At 40.5% G+C, this 22,369-nt stretch overlaps 1 protein-coding gene across 1 annotated transcript in view; it reads left to right on the top strand.

Moving 5' to 3' along the window:
- The window catches only part of DDX58 (DExD/H-box helicase 58), a 39,898-nt gene extending 21,602 nt beyond the window's left edge, over positions 1 to 18,296 (top strand). Inside the window, exons 11-18 of the mRNA XM_018554461.1 lie at positions 1,066 to 1,223; positions 4,912 to 5,047; positions 7,266 to 7,408; positions 8,197 to 8,287; positions 10,904 to 11,074; positions 12,362 to 12,513; positions 14,937 to 15,083; positions 17,956 to 18,296. Coding sequence (XP_018409963.1) covers positions 1,066 to 1,223; positions 4,912 to 5,047; positions 7,266 to 7,408; positions 8,197 to 8,287; positions 10,904 to 11,074; positions 12,362 to 12,513; positions 14,937 to 15,083; positions 17,956 to 18,273 — 1,316 coding nt within the window. The 3' untranslated portion in view covers positions 18,274 to 18,296. The remainder of the gene's footprint in view (positions 1 to 1,065; positions 1,224 to 4,911; positions 5,048 to 7,265; positions 7,409 to 8,196; positions 8,288 to 10,903; positions 11,075 to 12,361; positions 12,514 to 14,936; positions 15,084 to 17,955) is intronic.
- The last annotated feature ends 4,073 nt before the right edge of the window (positions 18,297 to 22,369 follow it).

The raw sequence follows: 22,369 nt of genomic DNA, 5'->3' as shown, positions 1-22,369 counted from the left end.
TTGAGCAGCAGGCGGGGAGGAGAGCGGAGCCGCTGTCCTCCTGTCAGTTCCAGGATGACAGCGGCTGTGTGCGTGGCCGAGCGAAGGATCGGTAAGTATCATTGATATTTACCGATCCTCCGTGTGCAGCACAAGCACTGGAGCGATCGTCTGATCACTCCAGTGTTTGTAAATAACTGTACAGTTAGTACTATGCGTCCCCAGTTATGAATGAACAGGAGGTGATTTACATCACTTCCTGTTCATTCATGAGTTTCTCAATGGGGAGAAGCACTCTGTACAGAGGTTCCTCCCCATTCAGAAACTGGTGATAGAAAATATTTTACTATCAGCAGTTTGTGAATGAATGGGAAGCCTCTGTACTGAGTGCTTCCCATTCACTGAGTGCTGAGGCTGCCGAAAAAGACATTGAGGACTTTGTGTCCTCAATGTCTTTTTCTATATCAAAAGGGAAATGTCAGGGATCTGTTTAGACCCCTAATATTTCCCCGAAGCCCCACCCAACAGTAAAATAATAATTAAAAAATAAATTAAAAATGTGTAAATAAAAAAAAAGCACAACCCCCCCTCTCCCCACACACATAGCATACACCATATTGTGGTGTACGCCAGGCACATGCGCTGCACTGCGTTGTTAGAATGCATCGCGGTGCATGATTTTTTTATTTTGTAAAAAACATTAATTTAACTGTGGCAGCGCATGGCAAAGCTTTGTGACGCATTGCCGTGCGTTGATACCTTGTGTTGCAATTATACGCTTGTATCATTTTATCACAACACAAAGAGCAACACAGCGCAAAAACCATTTATAACATAAATCGCTTATTTACAGTTTAGCGTCCCTTCATTTTTTATAATCCCCCTTTCCTCAGCCTCTCATTGGTGTGGCAGTATTAAAGTCAAGTGTTAGGCCTCATTCAGGCGCCATTCACACCAAAGTGGAAGCGTTTCATTGTGGTTTCCGCACGATTTGTGAAAGAGCATTTTTGGCTGTTTTTAGTCGCGTTTCAGCGCTGAAACGCAATTAAAAACGCTAAAAAACGTGCTGATCATTTGGGTTTTTAGAGACTATGACGGATATTCAGAACCGGGCTTTTGGAACCCAGAAGTATGAGCACTGGATCATTGGCATACAGCAGAAATGCCGCGTGCTGCAGCTGGAAGATAAAATGGAGGAGAGTCGCGTGTGTAGCGTTCTGTTTACTTATACTGAACATTTACGGGTATGCAGCTTTATATATATTTACTTTTTAGCTTTCTTTTTTGCCATGCTTCTGGAAAGTTCATTTCTTGTATAAGCAGCCCATACAATACAGCACTCCAACTTCGACCCGAAGCCATGCGAAGCAAGCCGATGTACGGCTGAAATCAGCCGTACCAGCCTGAAGTGAATAGCCAAACAGTGTTCGGCTAACTTCACTTCAGGTCGGTCATTCACTCGGCTGCCTACGGCAGCTTAGTGAATAGACCCTAGTGTGTGGCCCCGTTGGCACTGCTCCATTGGACAAAATTAACAGGGTTATTCACAAAAGTATGAAGAGTTTGGAGAAGGCAGGAGAAGTGAACAATCTAGGACAATATAGCTGATATGGAAAATGTCTCCAATTCAGCTCCCTTTCCAAATCACCTATGTTGTCCTAGATTGTTCACTTTTCCAAACTCTTCACCCTTCTACTAAATAGCCCTGTAAATTTTTTAATTTTTTGTCAAAGAAGCCAGTCGAAACATTCTCAGCTGTAGTCACTGTTCAGGTATGCTGACAGCGGCACACCCTTTAGCTTGGATGTGGAAAGCAAGTGTATTTTCTCATCCACCCTGTATGGCCAGCTTTAGCCTTTAAGAGACTTTAAAATCTGAAACATACTTCTAGAACAGGAGAGATGCTTGTCAATCATCTATCCCAAACTTCATGTAATTGTACCATGGACAATTACATGCAGACAGCAACGGACAGATCTGGCCATTATCACCCTGTCATTAACTTGAATGGGCTCAGCGCCCACATCTGCACGGACCCACCTAGGATTCCTGCTGCAAGAATTCACAGGTTCTTGCTGCAGGAATCAGCAGACACCTGTATGCATGAGTCGTTAAAATGTATCTAAACCCAAAAACTAAAATGTAATATATTGCAGCTTACCATTCCTTTGATGTGGTGGTTGCATTAGTTTTCTTTTTTTTTTTTCAGTCTGGTGAGCCTGCTTTTGAGGATTTTTTCATCCAGTGATCCTGCAAATAACAAATTTCTTGTCCCTGAGTAACAATGTGTACTACTCCGCTATAACAATGTATTCTTGGCTGTCACACAGAATGGACTTCAAACATTTCTGCCTTTGTTAATTTCCATTACATGGTGAATTGTTTAGACTATTAATTTACACAGGAAAGACAAGGCTATTTTTGCTTCCAGGTCAGCTCATAGGAACTGACTAGGACATGGCATTTCTGGTAAGATCAACAGGTATTTTCTGTACTTGCTGAAAATGTGCCACCACATCTAAGAGCTGCTAAGCTGCCATATATTACATTTTTGTTTTTAGGTTTACATACACTTTAAAGCCCAACTATACTCTGTATAGCTAAAACGTTTTTATAGCTTTGGATAGAGTAGGGAAGTGTCAAGACTTTATTGCTGCCTTTGACCCTTTTGAGAGTATTTCACCTCATTTCCTACCCTGGTGACATGGGGCTAGATGGGCAGAAAGTGATGGGAGGGGAAATCTCTACAGTGGGAATAACAGCAACAAAAATGAATTTTTGGGGACAAGGGAAAGGGCTAGAACCTCTATGTATTCTATGTGTATTCCTGTTCTGGTGACTCCAGCACCTTCTTATTTTGGTGTCAAATGGATTTTCTATCCCCTTCTACTCTATTCAAATCTGGGATTTAAGGAGATGAGTAATGGATTGCAGATCGGGATAGTATTGGCCATATTCATAGGACGGAAGTCATTTGGGATTTAAGGAGAGGAGTCATGGATTGCAGATCGGTATAGTATTGGCCATATTCATAGGACGGAAGTCATTTGGGATTTAAGAAGATGAGTCATGGATTGCAGATCGGTATAGTATTGGTCATATTCATAGGACGGAAGTCATTTGGGATTTAAGGAGATGAATAATGGATTGCAGATCGGCATAGTATTGGTCATATTCATAGGACGGAAGTCATTTGGGATTTAAGAAAGTGATTATTGAATTGCAGATCGCCATAGTATTGGCCATATACGTAACCATAAACAAACTATTGATTCTTTTTCTGTAAAGAAGTAAGGACAACCAAAAACTTTACTACTTATTGCCTGAAAGAGATGTCCAACAACATAAAGTGGTGCAATCCTCCTGCATGTACATTATTAGAGCTGCAGCTAACGATTATTTTCAAAATCGATTAGTTAGCCGATTATTAAGTTCGATTAATCGGTTAATCAGATAAAAAATAAAATACATTTTTAAAAATGGCTCCAGTGATGGGACTACTAGTTTGTACTGAGATTGTAGTCCATCACCGAAGCAAGCTAGGAGCGGTGGAAGTAAAAAAGAAAAAAAAAAGTGTGGTGTGCAATATAGTGAAATGAAAAGTGTAAAATTATACAACAATGATGAAGAATGGCATCGGCTAGAGGACTACAAAACCCAGCAATAGTACATTATACAGCACAATGCAGAATACCACCAGCTATAGAGGAATACAACAAATCCCAGCAATAGTACATTATAGCTGGCGGTATTCTGCATTGCGCTGTATAATGTACTATTGCTGGGTGGTGTAGTCCTCGATAGCTAGTGGTATTCGGCATTGCACCACTGTATAATGTATTATTGCTGGGATTTGTTGTACTCCTCTATAGCTGGTGGTATTCCGCATTGCGTTGTACAATGTATAATTCCTTGATTTGTAGTCCTCTATACAGCACAATGCAGAATACCACAAGCTATATAGGAATACAACAAATCCCAGCAATAGTTCCTTTATACATACAGTGTATAATGTATTGCTGGGATTTGTATTCCTCTGTATAATACACAGCACAATGTACCATCAGCTATAGAGGAATACAAATCCCAGCAATACATTATAGAGCACCATGTGGGGGAAAGTGCAGGCTTACATGAGCAGTCTTCCAGCAACTTGTTTCTGAGATCGGGACTGCCTATCGGCGGCTGTCATCCGCCCAAACCTGCTCCTCCTTACTTCTACCCGCGTCCCTGTGCCAATCGTGGATGTGGGCGGTTGGTGAGCGTGAGGCGAGGGAGGAGGTGCTGCGTGTGGAGCATGGATGCGGCCGAGCAGGTTTGGCAGCGGCGAGCGTGAGGTGGGGAGGAAGTGTGGCGCGCAGCGAGTGTGGAGCCGTGAACAGTGCCAACCAATCGGAAGCCGATTAATCGATGATTTAAAAAGTTGACAACTTTTTCAATAATCAATTATAATCGATTATGTCAATTAGTTGTTGCAGCCCTATACATTATGTGCAAATTAAGGCAAAATGAATCTTATTAGTATATGTTCTTTCCAGTTTGAATGTAATATCAGCAAAATACTGCATTATGGCCACGAGCTGTTGCTGAGAAGCATAGGCATAAGTATTTCCTATGGTCTTCTGCTCCATCTGGTGGTCATAATGTGGTATTCTCCTTATATTACATTTGACTTTGTTTTTTGGCTCTGCAAATTTTTAATAATTACACCCCAAATGATAGTGAAACAAAGCAGGAGTGTTATGGGATAGTTCACAGAATTCTTTTTAGCAAAGTTCTGATGCATACATAGGAGACTTCTAGCATATTGAAAGAAACAGAATGATGAATAAACTTTGAAAACGTTTACAGTACCAGGTCATATTGTTTGTCTTTTTTGCTTGTATTGTTAACCCTTCATTTTCCTAAACCTTCTTCTCTCTGTTGCAATAGAAATTGAATAATGCACTGATGATTAACGAGGATGCCCGTACCAAAGATGCCCTGGATTATTTGCAGAACTTTTTTACCAGTATCAAGAATGGAACCTTTACAGATATTGAAAACAAGCTAGTTAATATGTTTGAAGGTAAAGATAAGACATAACCACTTTATTTTTTGTGCTTCAGTGACCTACTAAGGCAACAGAGTGCTGTAGGGCACCAGGTTCTGGCTGCCCAACCATCTCTTCTGCATCCCTTTACCAGTACTGCAGAGTGTAAAAATAGTCCCGCCACATTAGGAATATCGCTAATAGCATATGGTGGGGACTGATCAGGATTCCGCCAGCCACAAAAGGTGAACAGTGTTCTCCCTGCCTGTACACAACAGTGTGGAGTATAAAATCAGCCAAACTATGAGAGAAAAAAAACCCAATAGCAGGCAAGATGGGTGGCTGAGCACTGCTCTCTTCAGGCAGTACAGGTCATTCAGTGACAGGACATGAACTGTGTTTTTCCTCTGTTGCCAGACAACCAAGGAAGGGCAAGAGCATACATTGCACTTCCCATCATTAGAGAGCATTAGTGATCTCTGCCCACAAAGGGAAGGGCAGGTCTGCTCAAAAGTGCTGGACAACCTGCTGTCCTATGACATGTTATTTTTGTAAAAACTACTACTAGATTGTGCTATTGGAGGAGGCTTGCAGTCTGCTTTATATGTAGGGCTACATTTTCGTTGTACAATGTAACAAACAGGAGAACAGAAATATATTGTTTAGTAGGGGAGAGTTACAAGGAGAACACACCTATCAAGTTATATTTTGCTGTCAGTGTCCAGCTAGGGAGATTTGTCTTCATTTCCTATCCTGGAGATGTAACAGGGAATGAGACAGAATCTCATCAATCTTAATTCCCATCTTAGAGAGTATTCCTGGGAACAGGTGTCCCCATTGGATTTTCCCTAATCTGTTACACTGAGGACAACTCAAATTTATTTGGATTTCCTATTACATTCTCGTACAGTTTGGGCGACAGTGGTCACCAAGGTAAATAGAGGGGTGAATCTCCCCAGCAGGGACACAAACAGCAATAAAAAACTCGACAAAGGGTCTAACCTACGCTATCCAAAATAAAAAAAAAATGCCTTGATATACACTTTAAGTGCCCTATTTGCACACCTTTAGTTCCCACACTGCGTACATGCTGAAAAACATCAGTGCTAATTTTGAAGCAGCAATGAAAAGACAGCATAAGATGTAATTATTCAAAGATAAAGAGGCAGCTGTAATATATAATTGAATGTATTCTTAAATAAGTCTTACGTTAATAAAATGTGTAGTTTTAAATGGCGCACATCTTAATAAAATGTGTGTTACTGAGAGGAAGACCAGGTTCCTCATGTGTCAGGACTGGGAACTGCAACTTAGTTCCACGTTCTGCCCAGGTGCCAATCGCCAAAAGTCCCTAGCTTGCAACCAAATGCTCAGGCCGGGACTTGAGGGCGAGCTTTATCCCCAAGACAGCCACCACATTCTATAGGCTAGTTTCCATGTAGCTCCCTCTACACAATTGTCAGGGAATCCTTGTTCCCTTCCCCAGGCTTAGCGTATAAGTGTAACATTCTTAACTGAATGTTCTGAACTGACTTTACCCCTTGAGAAGGTCAGAGTCATCACCAGGCACACCAGCCCATGCTGCCAGAATAGACCCCCCCCACAGATGGCATGCATCTCTCTTCAGCTTCAGGTCAGGGTTTACTAGAACAACTTCATATTTACTCCAGATAATGATCAATTAACAGAAGAATGAATAGATGTTATTTTCAAATAAATAGAACTTTTATGGGTGAACCAGAGCATAATTGGTGTCCAGATGGTGTCCATCATTCTCCCACGACTCAAGGGTGCCTTCTTCCATTAAGGTACTCACATGTTGTGGTGCAGGACAATTCATGGCAAATGATAAACGCAATTTTTATACATCCTGGACCACTTCACTTTCTACTCCACTTCACTGCTGATCCACCCAGTTGCCCTTATATGGGCCGAGACAAGGGACGGTGATGGATAGGCAGGTTTTCTGGAACCCAAGGACCTAGCTTAAAAGGGCCTAACACACTATTCCACATAAAGGGGTCTTTTCTTCTCAAGCCTGAGCTCTGAGCTTGTATCGGCCATCCCCAATTTCACATTTCAACTAAACACTGCTGTAGGAGAAAACTGATGCAGAAGTTCACTAGTTCAGATATAATGGATGTGGTCAATGTAGCGAGACTGTGCAGGGGTTTCCCTTCTGTTACTTAAAGGCATCTAAGGTCGTGTTCCTAATTTAAAAATTTGCTTGTGATATTTGTTTTTGTTTTTACAGTTAAGTTGCCAAAGTTGATGGAAATCGCAATGGACAATGAAAATCCAAAGCTGGAAGAGTTACAGTTCATCCTGTCTGAATCCTATCATGAGAATCCAGAGACACGCACACTGCTTTTTGTGAAGACCAGAGCTTTAGTAACGGTAATTATTTCTGTGTAAACTACATGGTGACATTTTTATAGATTGTCTCCTAATAGAGTCATTTATAGCTTGTGAGGCAGAACAAGTCTTTACACTTTTGCACCTGCCAAATGCATGCACTCTGGTTTGTCATCTTTTATTAGGGATAAAAATGCCATACTTATTTTTTTAGGAGGAAGAAAAGACTGTTAACCCCTTCATGACTGAGGCCTTTTTTTAATTTTTTGTACCCATGTTATATTCCACATTTTAGGCCTGAAAATTACTTAAAATCCCCCAACATTATATATTTTCTGAATGCCAAGACCCTATAGAATAAAATGGTGGTAGTTGCAAATGTTTATGCAAATGTTTATGTTGCGCAATATTGCTTATTATAATGTTGCCTATTATAATCTATTTCTCTGATTAAATGATTAGACAGGGCCGCTGTTCTATCAAAGTTTATGACTAGGTTGGAATGTGTGACTGGTGACGTGGTCACACATTTCAATGTAATCCCGCCCAGTAAAAAAAGCAATATATGCCGTGTTATCTTCATTTTAGATGTCAAAAGTGTTTTGTGGCTCCTGGTGTTTTCTTTTCTGTGGGAAACGGGTCCAAATGGCTCTTTGAGTGTTTAAGGTTGCTGACCCCTGGGTTAGACAGAAGGGTAACAGAACTTTGATTGAAATGTTCCTTACTATTTAAGCACTCGTGAACTTTCTATAGTGTGTACTATGACTATGATATATTCTTATATTTGTCACAAACACTATCATTTTAGCTATTTTTTTTTTTTTTTCTAGGCTCTAAAGAATTGGATTGAGGAAACCCCATCACTCAGCTTCCTAAAACCAGAAACAATATTTGGGAGAAATAAAAGAAATGATAATATAGGTAAAGAAAATTGTTGTGCCCATGAACCTTAATCCTCCTGCTCACGCCAAACATGAAGCAACTGGATCTTCAAGAAACTTACCCAATTATGACAAATTCAGACAGATCTGTACTATGTGCCTTAAGTCTACTCTCAATCCATCCATCCATCCTGATCCTTTTTATACCAACAGGCACAGCCCTGTCTGATATCTGGAAGGAAATTGTACGCGGGTAGATTTTACAGCATACACAGAACCTTTACTTGCCATTTTATAGAATATTTTTTGCAATGGCAGAAGATCATTCTGTACATGACCAACTTAAGTGTTAAAAAAAAAAAAAAAAAAAAGCGGAAATGTAAATTAATAGTGTAAGAAAGTCACTGGTCTGTACTCAGGTTCCAGTACATGCAGATTTATTGTGAATCATAATGAACAGTCTCTTTCAATAGGGTGCTTTCTCCCTAATTAACAAAACAGCTTCTGGCAGCAGTAACACAAAATAAAAAGGCCTACTCCAACTTAGGAGTCTAATTAACAGTATTTCCCTGACTACTTTCTACTGGAGCGGCTATTCCAGCTCCCAGTGCCAAAAGAAGCATAAAGAAAACACAGTCTTCAACATACCACTGTTAGCCAGACGTTAGCCAAGAGATCTCCAGACGCTCTCCAGTCTGTGTTCATCCAGTGCAGCCTGGATCTCGCTCTGAGCTCTCTCTCCCCCTCCCAGTCCACTATCAGGTGCAGGCTAATTAATACAGAGAGGAGGTGTACCTGTTGGGGCAAGGCTTAACCCCTCCCTAGCCAGGGAAAGTTGCCCTTTTCAATCTTTCACTGACTTACACAAAGTCATATACCCTGTCACAATAGTTATAAACTTTTTATGCCTATTACATATATGAATCATTTAAATGGCATTTGGTGAGTCTTAGTTTGGCAAAAGGAATTTTATGTTGTCTTTTCTAGTTGGGACACCAAGGGGTCACACTGAAGATAATGAAATATTTTTTGATACAAAAATAGGTACATTTGTGTGCTTTTAAAGGCACTATAGCTCTCGTTTTCACAATTCGAAAATAAATACTGCCAGACAACATGAACCATTGGAAGTTTGAATACTCATACTTTTATTTTTTGCATGTTGCCAACATTGACAGTGCATTCATGTTGTTAGTGCGCACCCGCTGGTTTCTATTGCTAAAATACCTTATCTTATTCATATTTGATGAACTGTTCATCCGCATTTATTGTACAACAGAGCTCCCTGTTGCTATGTGCTGTTACTTTTGTTTTGCTACAGTCCCCCCTCCCTAATTCATGCTTTATTCCCTCAACCAATAAAAATGTGTTTGAATTTGAAGAAATGAATACTGCCAAGTACAAAGTGAAGGATAGATATTGAGCTTGTCATTTTTCATTATGGGGAGCGTAGTGTATTTATTATGTGTTATGCTTATGCCACACAGTAAAGTTAAGCTCAATCCTAGCTTTGTTTGAGTCCCCCTTTCTTATTGGACTGTTGCCAAGACAATGCTTGAAAACTAGGTTTAAGTATATAAAAAAGTCAGAACTTTCTTTTTGCTTTGGATACAGTGGTAGGGGTTAGATCCCAGTCAGGTTCTAATGTATTTATTTTTTACAAATATTTATATAGCGTCAACAATTTACGCAGTGCTTCACATACTGCACATTCACATTAGTCCCTGCCCTTGAGGAGCTTACAGTCTAAGATCCCTATCTCACACACATACAGGGCCAATTTAAACAGGCCATATTAGCCTTCCAGCATGTCTTTGGAGTGTAGGAGGAAACCCATGCAAGTATGTGCAAATTCCACGCAGATAGTGTCCTGACTGGGATTAAAACTGAGGACACCCAGTGCTGCAATGCAGAAGTGCTAACCACTAAGCCACTGTACTGTCTTTGCTGGAGAGATTTAGCCTCTATATTTGTCCTGGTGGCCACTGTCACTGGGACTGAAGATGACAAATCCAACATTTTAAATGGGGGGGATGTCTTCCAATGAGGAGACTTGTTCTGATAACAACTAAGAAGGGGTTTCCTCCCTTTCTGCTATGTCTACTGGACAGGAAGCAAAAGCAAACCTGTGCATTGGGTCACTGATGGGAGATAAACCTGACAAGGTTTTTTCAACCTTTTCCTACTCTATCCAAAATGTGAAAATAATTTTGGTTTTAGATATTCTTTAAATTAGGAGTGTGTCATATATCAATATTGATGGCAGCAGCCAGGTTTAGATTACTTTTTTTCTCTCACTTTCTTCTACAGTTCTGCTATTCTCATTAGCTAAACCAAAGGAGCCCAATGCTAGTTACAGTATCCCTACCTTGGTTTTATGCTACTATAAAAGGGTGAAACAGAACGGAGCAGACCATGTTCCAAAATATACTCAATGCTTCGTAAAATAAAAGTTTAGTACCCAAGGCAATGCAAAGAGCAGTTTAGTAATCCGTGTCAATCGATTTCAGCGGGCTGCAGTTTAGAAAAGGCAGCCCAGCTAACTGTTTAATACTATATTTTGCCTTATTAAATAAGTTTGTATATCTGTTGAGGAATGAGAGTTCCACTTTAATAATGTATCATTTATGATGTTTGTGTACCTTTTCATTTTCAGGAATGACTCTTCCGCATCAGAAAGGAGCTCTGGATGCATTTAGATACTCAGGAGAGAGCAAGTTGTTGATAGCTACATCTGTGGCTGATGAAGGCATAGATATCCCGGCATGTAATCTGGTTCTTCTCTATGAATATGTCGGCAACGTTACCAAGATGATCCAAGTCAGAGGTACAGCTCATAAATTACTAAAATGGCAAACAGCCCAACTTTTGTAAACCTCTTTAACCCCTTCATGACTGAGCTTGTTTTTGGTTTCTGTTCGTAAATGACTGACACACTTTTGACATTTTTGCTGTGTGATTCTTCCACGTCAGTAATATACTTTCTTACAAAGTGCACCCACACATATTATATATTGTTTTTTAGAGGACAGATAGGGCTACATATTTATATCACATATGTGTGTCTAACGCCTCACTTAGGACAAATACAAATTAAAAAAAGAGGAAAAAACGTAAAAAAAAACTTTTTTTCCCAGTTTTGATTTGTAGTATTTTTTTTTAACAAAACCAGCACAGCTAAAAAAAAATGCAATACATACATTCATTTATTTGTCCCTTATTTTTAATTTTTTTACACTTTTCACTATTTTTTTTAATTTATTTACACTTTTCACTTTTTTTATACTGACAAATTTTATTTATTTAATTATATCAGGCAGTCATTGTGAATTAATCTCACTATTACTGCTTGATAAATTAATACATTTTTTTTATTATCAGGCTGCTTCAAACTTCAGAACAGCCGATAATAAGTTAGTGACACTGATCCTGCAGCAGTTCAGGATTCAGCTGTCAGTGAATGTTTCAGAAAACTTAAACATTCTACTTTCAAGAATAGATACATTATGTGTCTAATACATAACATTTTGTATCTATTCTTGAAAGTCAAAAGATAAAAAAAAAAAAAGCCAGTATAGCTTGAGAGAGATATCTCTCGATCTATACGAGCTGTCAGAATGCCGGCAAAAGCCGACATGTGTGTCTGCTTTGCTGTGACTCTCAGACACCCGATATTAAGGTATCGGGTGTCTGAAAAAGGTTAACCCTTTCAGTAATGGATCTCTAGATAGTTAGACATCTATTACTGAAAGGTAACCGCTGATTCTCAGCGGTTAGCAGGATTCTAGTGCAGCAAATAACTCGTCACGTACAGTGTACGTGACGAGTCATTTGGTCCCTTTGTGGCTGGACGTACAGTGTACGTCTCCCGTCACGAAGGGGTTAAAGAGTTCAGAATAAAAAAAAAATAGAAATAATAATTCCAGTGCAGCTGGTCAGTCAGGTTTTGCTTCTATGAACCCCCAGTGATTCACGGAACCCAGGGGTGATCCACCCTTCTTCTTTCCACCACCATTGTTAACTCTAAATCATTCGTCCTTGTTATCATTTAATTATTGATATGGTGCTTATTCTGTGACCTAAATATAGTGTATTCATATATTACATCACACAGGTCGAGGAAGAGCAAAGAACAGCAGATGCTACCTTGTTACTAGCAAGCATGAACAAGCCGAGAGAGAGAGAATTAACTTGTTACACGAGGATTTAATGAATGAAGCAGTTGCTGGACTCCAGAAGAAGGATAGAGCTGAATTTATAAAACGGGTAACACTTGCAGTGATATTGATATTGTGGTAAACCTGAAAAGTATAATATTTTAAGTCTAATTGGCATATACACCGATCAGCCACAACATTCTGACCACCAGCATAATATTAAGTAGGTCCCCCTTTTGCTGCCACAACAGCTCTGCCCCTTTGAGGCATGAACTCCACTAGACCTCTAAAGGTATGTTGTGGTATTGGGCACCAAGCCATCAGTAGCAGATCCTGTAAGTTGCAAGGTGGGGCCTCCATGGATTGGACTTGTTTTTCCAGCTCATCCCGCAATTGTTCGATTGGATTGAGATCTGGAGAATTTGCATGCCAAGTCAACACCTCAAACTCGTTGTGGTGTTCCTCCAAATTCCTATTCTTGAGCCATTTTTGCAGTGTGGCAGGGTGCATTATCCTGCTGAAAGAGGCCACTGCCAGGGAATACCTTTTCCATGAAGGGGTGTACTTGGTCAGCAACAATGTTTAGGCAGGTGGTACGTGTCACAGAAACATCCACATGAATGGCAGAACCCAAGTACATCAGTGAGTCTTCACTCCTCATGACCTTGCCACTGGTTCTCCTTCCTTGGACCACTTTTGGTAGCTCCTGACCACTGCAACCGGAAACATCTCACAAGAGCTGCAGTTTTGGAGTTGCTCTCACCCAGTTATCTAGCCATTACAATTCGACCCTTGTCAGAGTTGCTCAAATCATTACACATGCCCATTTTTTATTAATTTGCTGCTTAAGGCCTTGTTCACACCAAATGCAGACCAGATCTGGTCAGGTTTCTGCACACGCAGTGCAGTGGGTTGTGCCGCGTTTTGGATGCGTTTAGGGTCGTTTTTTTTTTTTTTAAGTTTAACATGGGCTTTCAGGCACTTGCATGCGTTTTTGCGTTTTAGATGCGTTTTTTATGCGTTCCAGACCAGATCCAGAGCAGGTAAAATAGGGCTTGCCGCAGTTTTTTCATCCGGTCTGGATCTGGTCTGGATCCGCACGCTGCGATGTGAACTGGAGGTCAAAATACCATAGGAATACATTGGACGCAGTTTTGATCCGGTCTGCACCTGCTCCGGTCCGGATCTGCTCCGCGCTTGGTGTGAACAAGGCCTAATATATCCCACCCTCTTCCAGGTGCCATTGTAGTGAGATAATCAATGTTATTCACTTCACCTCTCAGTGGTCGTAATGTTATGGCTTAAGCTGGCCATACACCTTACAATTATCGTACAACACTTTTCGTCTGATGATCGAACCGTTGTACGATTTTCGTATGGCGGCCCCATCCTGCCCCGATTATCGCAAGGTTCAATTAGCCGTAATTAAAGAAAAGCACCTGAACGAATTGCGGCAATCGACCGCACGTATTTTCATTTGTGCATGAGCAGTGTAGATCGTACGATGTTTGACGTACGGAAACGCCACTAACCTTGCGAAAATCGTACGGTCGACCAAAGTCTTCAAACCTGCTTGAAAGTCAAAAGTCGTAGGATTGTACAGTATTTGCGGTTGTACATTGCCCATCAACCTTGCGATTATCGGACGAAAACAAAATCGCGTACGATAATTGTAAGGTGTATGGGCACCTTTAATGGTGTATATGCATGATGGTAAGAGTAATATATAGAATTAAATGTTGTTGTTTTTTTGTATATGCAGACTCAAAGCTGGTGGCAAAGCTAACTTGTAATCCACAACCTAAAAAAAAAGCATCAAAGGAGACACTTCTCTCTGATAATATGGTTATCGGTTTTGTTTCACTTTAGCAAATAGAGTGATTCACGCCTAGTTTTTCAGGGGCGTGGGTACAAGGGTTGACATTTTCCTGAGTTACTGCACAAAAGAATATTGATCATTAGCTGACAGCCATGGGTTTGGGGAGGGTGGCAAATGAGGGATGGATGGGATGTTTTGGATTTAGCTTCCACTGCTGGTCACTGATCATGAAAGTATGAAGCCAGTGGAAATCATATAACAATCAAGCTGGAGTTGTAAGGTTGTAATTGGCATCAATATGCTGGAGTGCATAGTCAAGATGAAGACATGCCTATGAAAATGTATTTAAGCATTGACATGTTGTTGTTGGTAGTTTTTTGTGAAGGGGCTGAGAGGATATGGTGCTGTTGCTCTTGGTGCAGGAAATGTAAGTATTCTGCAGAGGGGATTTGTTTAGGAGTTAAAGAGCACCAAAAAGGTAGGCAGCCATTTTTTAAATATTTGTCTTGTTATGCTACGTGAATGGGATCAAGTAACAAATATAAAGCAGGTGTTATTCCAATTAGGCTGTAATAGTGGAAATACACTTTAGAAGCCCTCCTTAAGTGAGTGATTACTATAGTAAAGAGCCATATCCCCCCTTGTGCTTACCCTGTCATTTATTGTAAGATAAGAAACAGAATAAATCAAGATTCTTTTTTTTTTCATCGCAGAACCTTCAGATCCAAAGAGAAGAAAAAAAGCTTCGTGATTTTAAAAAGAATTTCAAGGGACGCGTACTATCAGAGGAGAACAAACGTCTGCTTTGTGGAAGATGTAAAACATTTGCATGCGATACAGATAACATTAGAACCATAAATGTATGTATAAAAGTCCTAAATGCTGTATTTAATTAAGCAGACAATTTAATAAAGATTGCTGTTGGGGGGAGGATGGTTTGTGGGGATCGACTCTTCCCAGCTGGAATCCTAGACTGGTTTTGCTGGGGTGGAAAAGTAATCTTACTCCCAGTCACATCCAGGAAGAAGAAGGTTTCCAAGGCAGCTCTGAGCTTAAAGTGGACCTTTACCTCCTTTTACTAAAAATCACATCAGCGTGCAGCCCTGCATGTTGATTTAAAATCATCTTACCTTCATTAGTGTACCAAACTTGTTTTTCATTTACTTACAAATAGAGTTTATCCACTTCCTGGTCCACTTAGGCACAAATTATGTGATTGCCAAAGCATTGCATCTTGGGAAGGTTACATCAGCAGAATATTGCTGGGAAATCTCATCTGTAATCTCACGAGATCTCAGGGAAAGGCATTTTCCTCCTCTGAGATGATGTGCATGGTCACGTCCTAGAAATTCAGGAAGTAATAGGAGAGATACTAAATAAAATAATTCCCTTAAGCAAAAGGAAATCCCAAAGATTGGAACTGTCTAATAAGTATTTGATCACATATAGATTATCATATTACATTTTTAATGAAGTAGAAAAAAGTATAAACCACACATTTAAAACTTTGAAATACAAAAACTCCCCTACAGCAGCCCGGTAGTGAATATAGCTAGTAGCATAGATATAATTACCCTCCGCGGGTGGTCGGATACAAAAGTATCATTGTAGTTTAAAGTGGTTACTCACTCCTTATGTTGTTTCAGTGTAGCAACATAAGGAATAGGAGATATAGCAATCTGCCCTTAGTAAACATGGCCACTGTGAGAAGACTGGGGAGGAAAAGAGAAATAGGGAATGCAAAGAATACAATGCCAGCAATTATCTAGAAGTATGTGTTTGTAGATTGTCATTACTAAACATTTCTAAAGGTGTGTTTGTTGTGATTTTAAAGATTTGGGTAAAGGTCCACTTTAAGCACGGGTGCATTCTTGACAGGAATCGTCAGTGCTTTCTTACAGCAGAGGGCATTGCCAGATGAGCAGTGGGAACAGCCTGCTTCCGATAGCGCACTCTTCAAATTGAGTGTTGGGCCACAAAATGTTGGGGAGGAATGAAAAGTTTAGGGAGTCTCCCCAGTCTCCATTGGGGACACCTGTGCATTTGAAAGGTTTTAGAAGTTTTAGGGCTTTGAAGTATCTTAGAGTTTTCACACCCTCGGCTTATATTCGGGTCAATACTTTTCCCCAGTTTTTTTGGGTAAAATTAGGTACCTCGGCTTATATTCGGGACGGCTTATACTCGAGTATATACGGTAGTATCTCGTTAAGCCTAGGAACTATGGCAGAAAACAGGTCAGAGGTGGGTGCTGTAGAGGGAGGCATAGAGGTGCACTTTTAGCCTTTGCGGTCAAAGACTGCAATCACTTGTTGCATAAATCAAGCATGACTGCAGTGAAATCCCTCCAGCAGAAATATAGGCAGGGTCTGAGGTTGACACAGAGAGGAAGATCGATTCCCATAAGTTGCCCTGGAAGAAACATCCAGCCCCACTAGGTGTCCCAAGCATGAACACAGGACAACAAGGGTGCTACTGCGACCAGGGAAGACTTACCACACTCTGGATCCGTCATGGACAGAGGAGGAGGATTGGGTCCATGATACACCAAACTTCTTCCTGCAGGTAGTAATGCTTTCTGTGTCCCAGCGACCATGGAAGAGAGCTAGACATGACATCATCTGCCTATACTTGTCCCCTAGTATGTGCTTTTGCCCTATTACTGAAGGTGGTGATGTAACCCAATGGTCAGAGATTCAAGATCTCCACCGTGTCATTGAAGAACAGGTGGAAAGTACAATGTTGCCCTCTGTGTCTTCCTCCAACTTTGGTCATTGCCCTTCTTCCAGCTTGAATAACATCAAGCATCATTCAACTACAGGCAGTCATAGACAAGCCCCCCTCCCCCCCCAGGTTAGCATCATCATGCAGCCTGGGTTCAGAGTGGAATGCTATGTAAAACAGCGCACACATGTGACAACGCAAGTAATATTCTTTGAAGCAGTGAACCCTGCCCATTGCGGATGCTGGAGAAGAAGAGACACCGCTCATTACATGATTGCATCAAAGACACCTAGATTTAAGGACTGTTTGCTTTAGTTTATAAAAATGAAGGTGAAGAGAGGGTTGCTGGAGTTTAAACAAAACGATCAATATTTTCTGAAACAGCACATTTATATGAATACATAAAAGTATATTGTGAATTTTATTAATGTATACAATTCACTATTCATTTTGCCCATTAAAGGGACACAGTAAACATGGCCACTCAAAGCCAGTTATTTCCCCACCTATGGGATAAAATTGGACTTGTTGGGACTGCAAGTTAAATGGACCAGTTGGTCCAGACAGCACACTTGGAATTCTTAGCAATAAATACTGTACATATTGTATATGTGTGTAAGGAGAATGGAGCTGTAAAGCCTGCTGACCCAGAACTACGTGTATAGACTCCCACATTTGAATGAATGCTCTCAGTTGCATTGTTGTGATGGCCAACCTCTAGACCTAGATCTGACTAAATAACCTATCTGCCTGCCCAGCTATCTATGTGCATATCCACCTATGAGATGTACCAAAGTAGCAACAATAATGTTCTTTTCCTTTTACAATAAAGCAAAAACTGACATTTGGAGTAGCTTAGGAAAGGATGCCACCTTCAGAACGGGGTCCTACATGGCTCTGAAAATGTTGGTTTTTATTTCTTCAAAGTACAAGAACAGCACCCCCCACCCATGCATATACCACCCAATTTACACATATATTTGTTTACTAATTGCTCTTTCTGCTTAACAGCGAAGTCATCACACAGTGATTGACATAAGCTTCAAGGACCGGTATTTCATGAAGCCACACTCAAAGAAGAGGGCATTTGATGGCTACGAAAAACTGTGCAAGATATTCTGCAAGAATAAAAAATGTGGAGATGACTGGGGTGTTTCCGGCAACTATCAGACCTTTCAGAACATTCCTCTTATCAAAATTGACAAGTTTGTGGTGGAAAATGCTAACGGATCGCAGGAATATTTCAACAAATGGGTGAAGGTGAACTTCAGGATGAAGGAATTCAATCCTGTAGAAATAGAAGAGTCTTTCTCTGCCAACACAGAATAACACAATCAGTACTTGATATTGAGATTTTTTTTTTAGTGACTTTGATAGTTGTTTAAGGCAGAAAAAAAATTGTATGCGATCTCTGCAAAGAGGAAAAAAATATATTATAAATATATATATACACAAAATGAGATTAAATCATAAATAAAATGTAATCATTTTAATTGGAGAGGTCATTATTTTCCAGAAACAAAATGGCTGTATAGTCTCTGCACCTCTTTATGGTGGAACTACACCCTCCTATACTTTACAGTCAAGGAAGGTACCATCTTATCCTCTATCTGGATTGCAGATGCCATGACACTGCACATGTGATAAGCTATGACACCAACCAGTGGAGCGTTTGGAAGTTTGGTTGAGAGCTGAAATAAACACATTGCCAACCTTGAATGCAACTGTTATGGGGGACCTTTAAATGGGTAGTTCTAATTCTGCTTTACATTTTTATTTTATATTGTGCTAAGAAGTTCTTGATTTCTGCATACTATACCACACTCAAAACTTGTTTCAGTCACAGCACCCTTTAACTTCTTCGCAACCATCATAAACAAAACCAAACAGCGGGAACGATCTGGACCTCCCTGCGTCCTATGGTCCGGTGCGTCTTATGGACCGCAAAATACGGTAATTGCTACCGCTGCATTTCCACTGTTGCTATCTGCCTCGCATGCGAGGCAGATTAGTAACAAGGAATAGTGATTCAGGAGTGTCACATGATCGATTTGGATAGACTGTAGTCAAGGCTGGGTGTAAACACCCTCGTTTGACAGTGGTCTCTGTCGTTTGATGTAAAGGGGGGGGTCTCTACCTCATAAAAGGGGCATGGTACCCTGGTTAAGAAAGTCTGTACTATACTATATGAATAAGGACAGAAACCTACTCTGCTTACATGACAGTGCTTGTTGTACAGTGCTTCCTTTTAACGTGCTGTGAAGGAAGACAAATGTGTGATGATCCTTTTACTGCAATGCCTTCACTGCTGGTAGTTGTATCCAGATCGAAGTTGTGTTTCTACTGATGCACTGAAAATATTTAGCTTTAAAACAGTTGGTAAAAGAAATCCAGTATATCATGAAAGTGGAAAATATCCATTTTATGGGCAGAATATTTTGGCTCTCTCATTGTTCTCGACAAGCAAACAATTTTATTGAAGGGCGACCATAGTGTTCTAAAAGACAACGCCAAGATCTACCTGCCCTTTAAAGCTGAAGAATAATCTACTTATATTTTGCCTTCCCTGGTTCCCTCTCACCCCCACTTTAATATATTAATGAAATAAACATGCTCTTTTGTTTACATACCTTATCTTAGAACCAGTAATGTCATCACTGGGTCACAATACATCTCTCTGCAATGCAGGCAGACCATGGCTGATGGGAGGGCCTGTACATAGCATCCTGGCTCATTACTTCTCTCAGGAGCCCTCAGCCCTGTTGCAAGCAGTGGGCTGGCTCTTGGTGGCATGAGCTGTGCAAATGTCAAAATACCTTGATGGGTGGATGTCCTTCTGGAGGAGTGGGTGTCCCCAGGCAGGCTGTATTTGCATGCAGGCTGCCTAGGTAACACCCTTATGTGATGCTAAGCCTCCATAATTGAAAGAACTAAAATCAAATACAGTACATGAAAGGGAGGGGGGCAGAGACAGTAAGGCCTCATTCACACTGCTGCGCGTACGTGCGTATTGTACCATATGCAAATAAATGGCTCCATACACACAGCCACGTATTGAGCCTTATATTTGCGTAGCATATATATATGCGCAAAAACAGAATGGAACAGAGATGCGTCCGTGCAGCGTATTTCTGCGTATTTACGTGCATACACAGCACATTTAAAAATCTTATAACCAGTGATGCATTCTGGGATTGCATATAGTATATGCATATACGCTCGTATATACGCGCAGAGGCGTAAATACAATTTTGAATAACTAAATGTGCCGAGCTAAAACAATGATCAGATATAAAGAGTAAAAAAATAAAAAAGCAGTGACTCAAACAAATGTCAGTGAAAAAAAATAAAAAATAAAAAATCAATCAGGTGTAAAGTCTTTAAATCTTCATAAATCCGCGAAAGATGTCCAAATATAGCAATAGTGATGAATATTACTTGTTCCTTCACCAAATGCACCAAGTGCACCACACCAGATATAGGGGTGCTCACCTTATTGATAGACCCCAGCAAGAGGTCAAACCAGGCAATTCCCTTCTTAACCAGGGGAGGGGGCCCTCAGCTCCAATCGCTCACAGATGTCCTCCAATGGTTTAATCAGACCAGCAAACAGATCTGTGCAACACTTCTTAAATAGGAAAGCAATAGCCTCCAATCTTTATTGATCTATAGGCCTCCTCAGTATAAGGTGTCAATGCCTGGCCTCCTCGATCTATAGGCCTCCTCAGTATAAGGTGTCAATGCCTGGCATTGACACCTTATACTGAGGAGGCCTATAGATCAATAAAGATTGGAGGCTATTGCTTTCCTATTTAAGAAGTGTTGCACAGATCTGTTTGCTGGTCTGATTAAACCATTGGAGGACATCTGTGAGCGATTGGAGCTGAGGGCCCCCTCCCCTGGTTAAGAAGGGAATTGCCTGGTTTGACCTCTTGCTGGGGTCTATCAATAAGGTGAGCACCCCTATATCTGGTGTGGTGCACGTGGTGCATTTGGTGAAGGAACAAGTAATATTCATCACTATTGCTATTTATTTATGGACATCTTTCGCGGATTTATGAAGATTTAAAGACTTTACACCTGATTTTTTTTTTTCACTGACATTTGTTTGAGTCACTGCTTTTTTATTTTTTTACTCTTTATATCTGATCATTGTTTTAGCTCGGCACATTTAGTTATTCATTTTTCACGTATACACACTCACAGTGGGTGTACATTCCAGTGCCTTGTAGCTGTTAGCTTGCTTATTGGCGCAGTTCATTCTCTATATTGTATATACAATTTTGCTTGCGTTGTGTGTGAATGAGGCCTAAGGCTGGAGAGGAAAATTAGATGATGGTGGACGTCTTCCAGCCAGGAAATACAATGGGCTCGATCAACTTGCTGCAGCTTCTAATGCAGTGTGCGGTTATATGGGTTGATTTACTAAAGGCAAATAGGCTGTTCAAGGAATTTCCCCTGCCAAGTGGAAATTCCTTGAACAGCCTGTTTGCCCTTAGTTTAGTGAATGAGGGGAAGCTCTGCTGACATCCATCATCCAACCATGTACAAGAAAAACATGCAGTTTTTTTTTTGTCATAGCATGCAGTAAAATCAGAGTAAGCAATTTCTGTACAAGAGAGGAGCCGGTGCAAGACTGAAGGGAGGGATTTGAACTGTCATTTTATCACATTTCCCATTGCAAAACAGTGGACTTTATCAGTTATATCAGATTTGAGGCCTGGTTCACATCTGGGCGTTTTACAGTACGTAGAAACGCGCTGCAAAACGCCCTCCGCCCAAAGAAGTACAGGAGCTTCTTTGGGCGTATTTGCCGCAAGTATCCATTAGGATACAGCCTATCCCTTGGAAACGCGCGTTTCTTTTACCGCAAATGGCGGTAAAAACGCACGTCACAAACACGCATATTCTGTACGCCTTGTGAACCCAGCCAAAGAGTTGGTCCACCAAAACTAGACATTTTAGACATGGTTCATGTATAGTCAGTGTCATCAGCCATTAGTTCCTTGTCTCTGTAGAAAACCTCAGGCCTACCCTCCCCACCATATTTTAACTGCCCCTTATGTTGGCATCTCAGGCTATCTTTATGAGATAAATATTTTTTTTTAATATTTTGTGAAAGTGGAAACCGATACATTTTACTGCACCATGCAAACAGCATTGTTGTGCTGCAACTGACGGTAGCCAATCACATTACCATTTACTGTACATCCTTGACCTTTGTCCAGTGGGCCAAATTATATTTGTATTACCATCTAGCAAAATAAGGTCATGGTTTCACCTCATTTGACTTATTCATTCTGATCTTTTACTTAACATACCAATGATTTACTTATTATTTTTTGAATGTGCCGAGCTTACATTGGGAAAATTATAATGAACTGTTACACCTTTAGGCGATCCTTAAAAACTCATATCTTCAGGG

This window comes from Nanorana parkeri, unplaced genomic scaffold, assembly GCF_000935625.1.
Source record: "Nanorana parkeri isolate BGI_ZX_2015 unplaced genomic scaffold, ASM93562v1 scaffold160, whole genome shotgun sequence".
NCBI classification, from domain to species: Eukaryota; Metazoa; Chordata; class Amphibia; order Anura; family Dicroglossidae; genus Nanorana; species Nanorana parkeri.
This window is presented reverse-complemented; position numbering and strand designations above follow the sequence as displayed.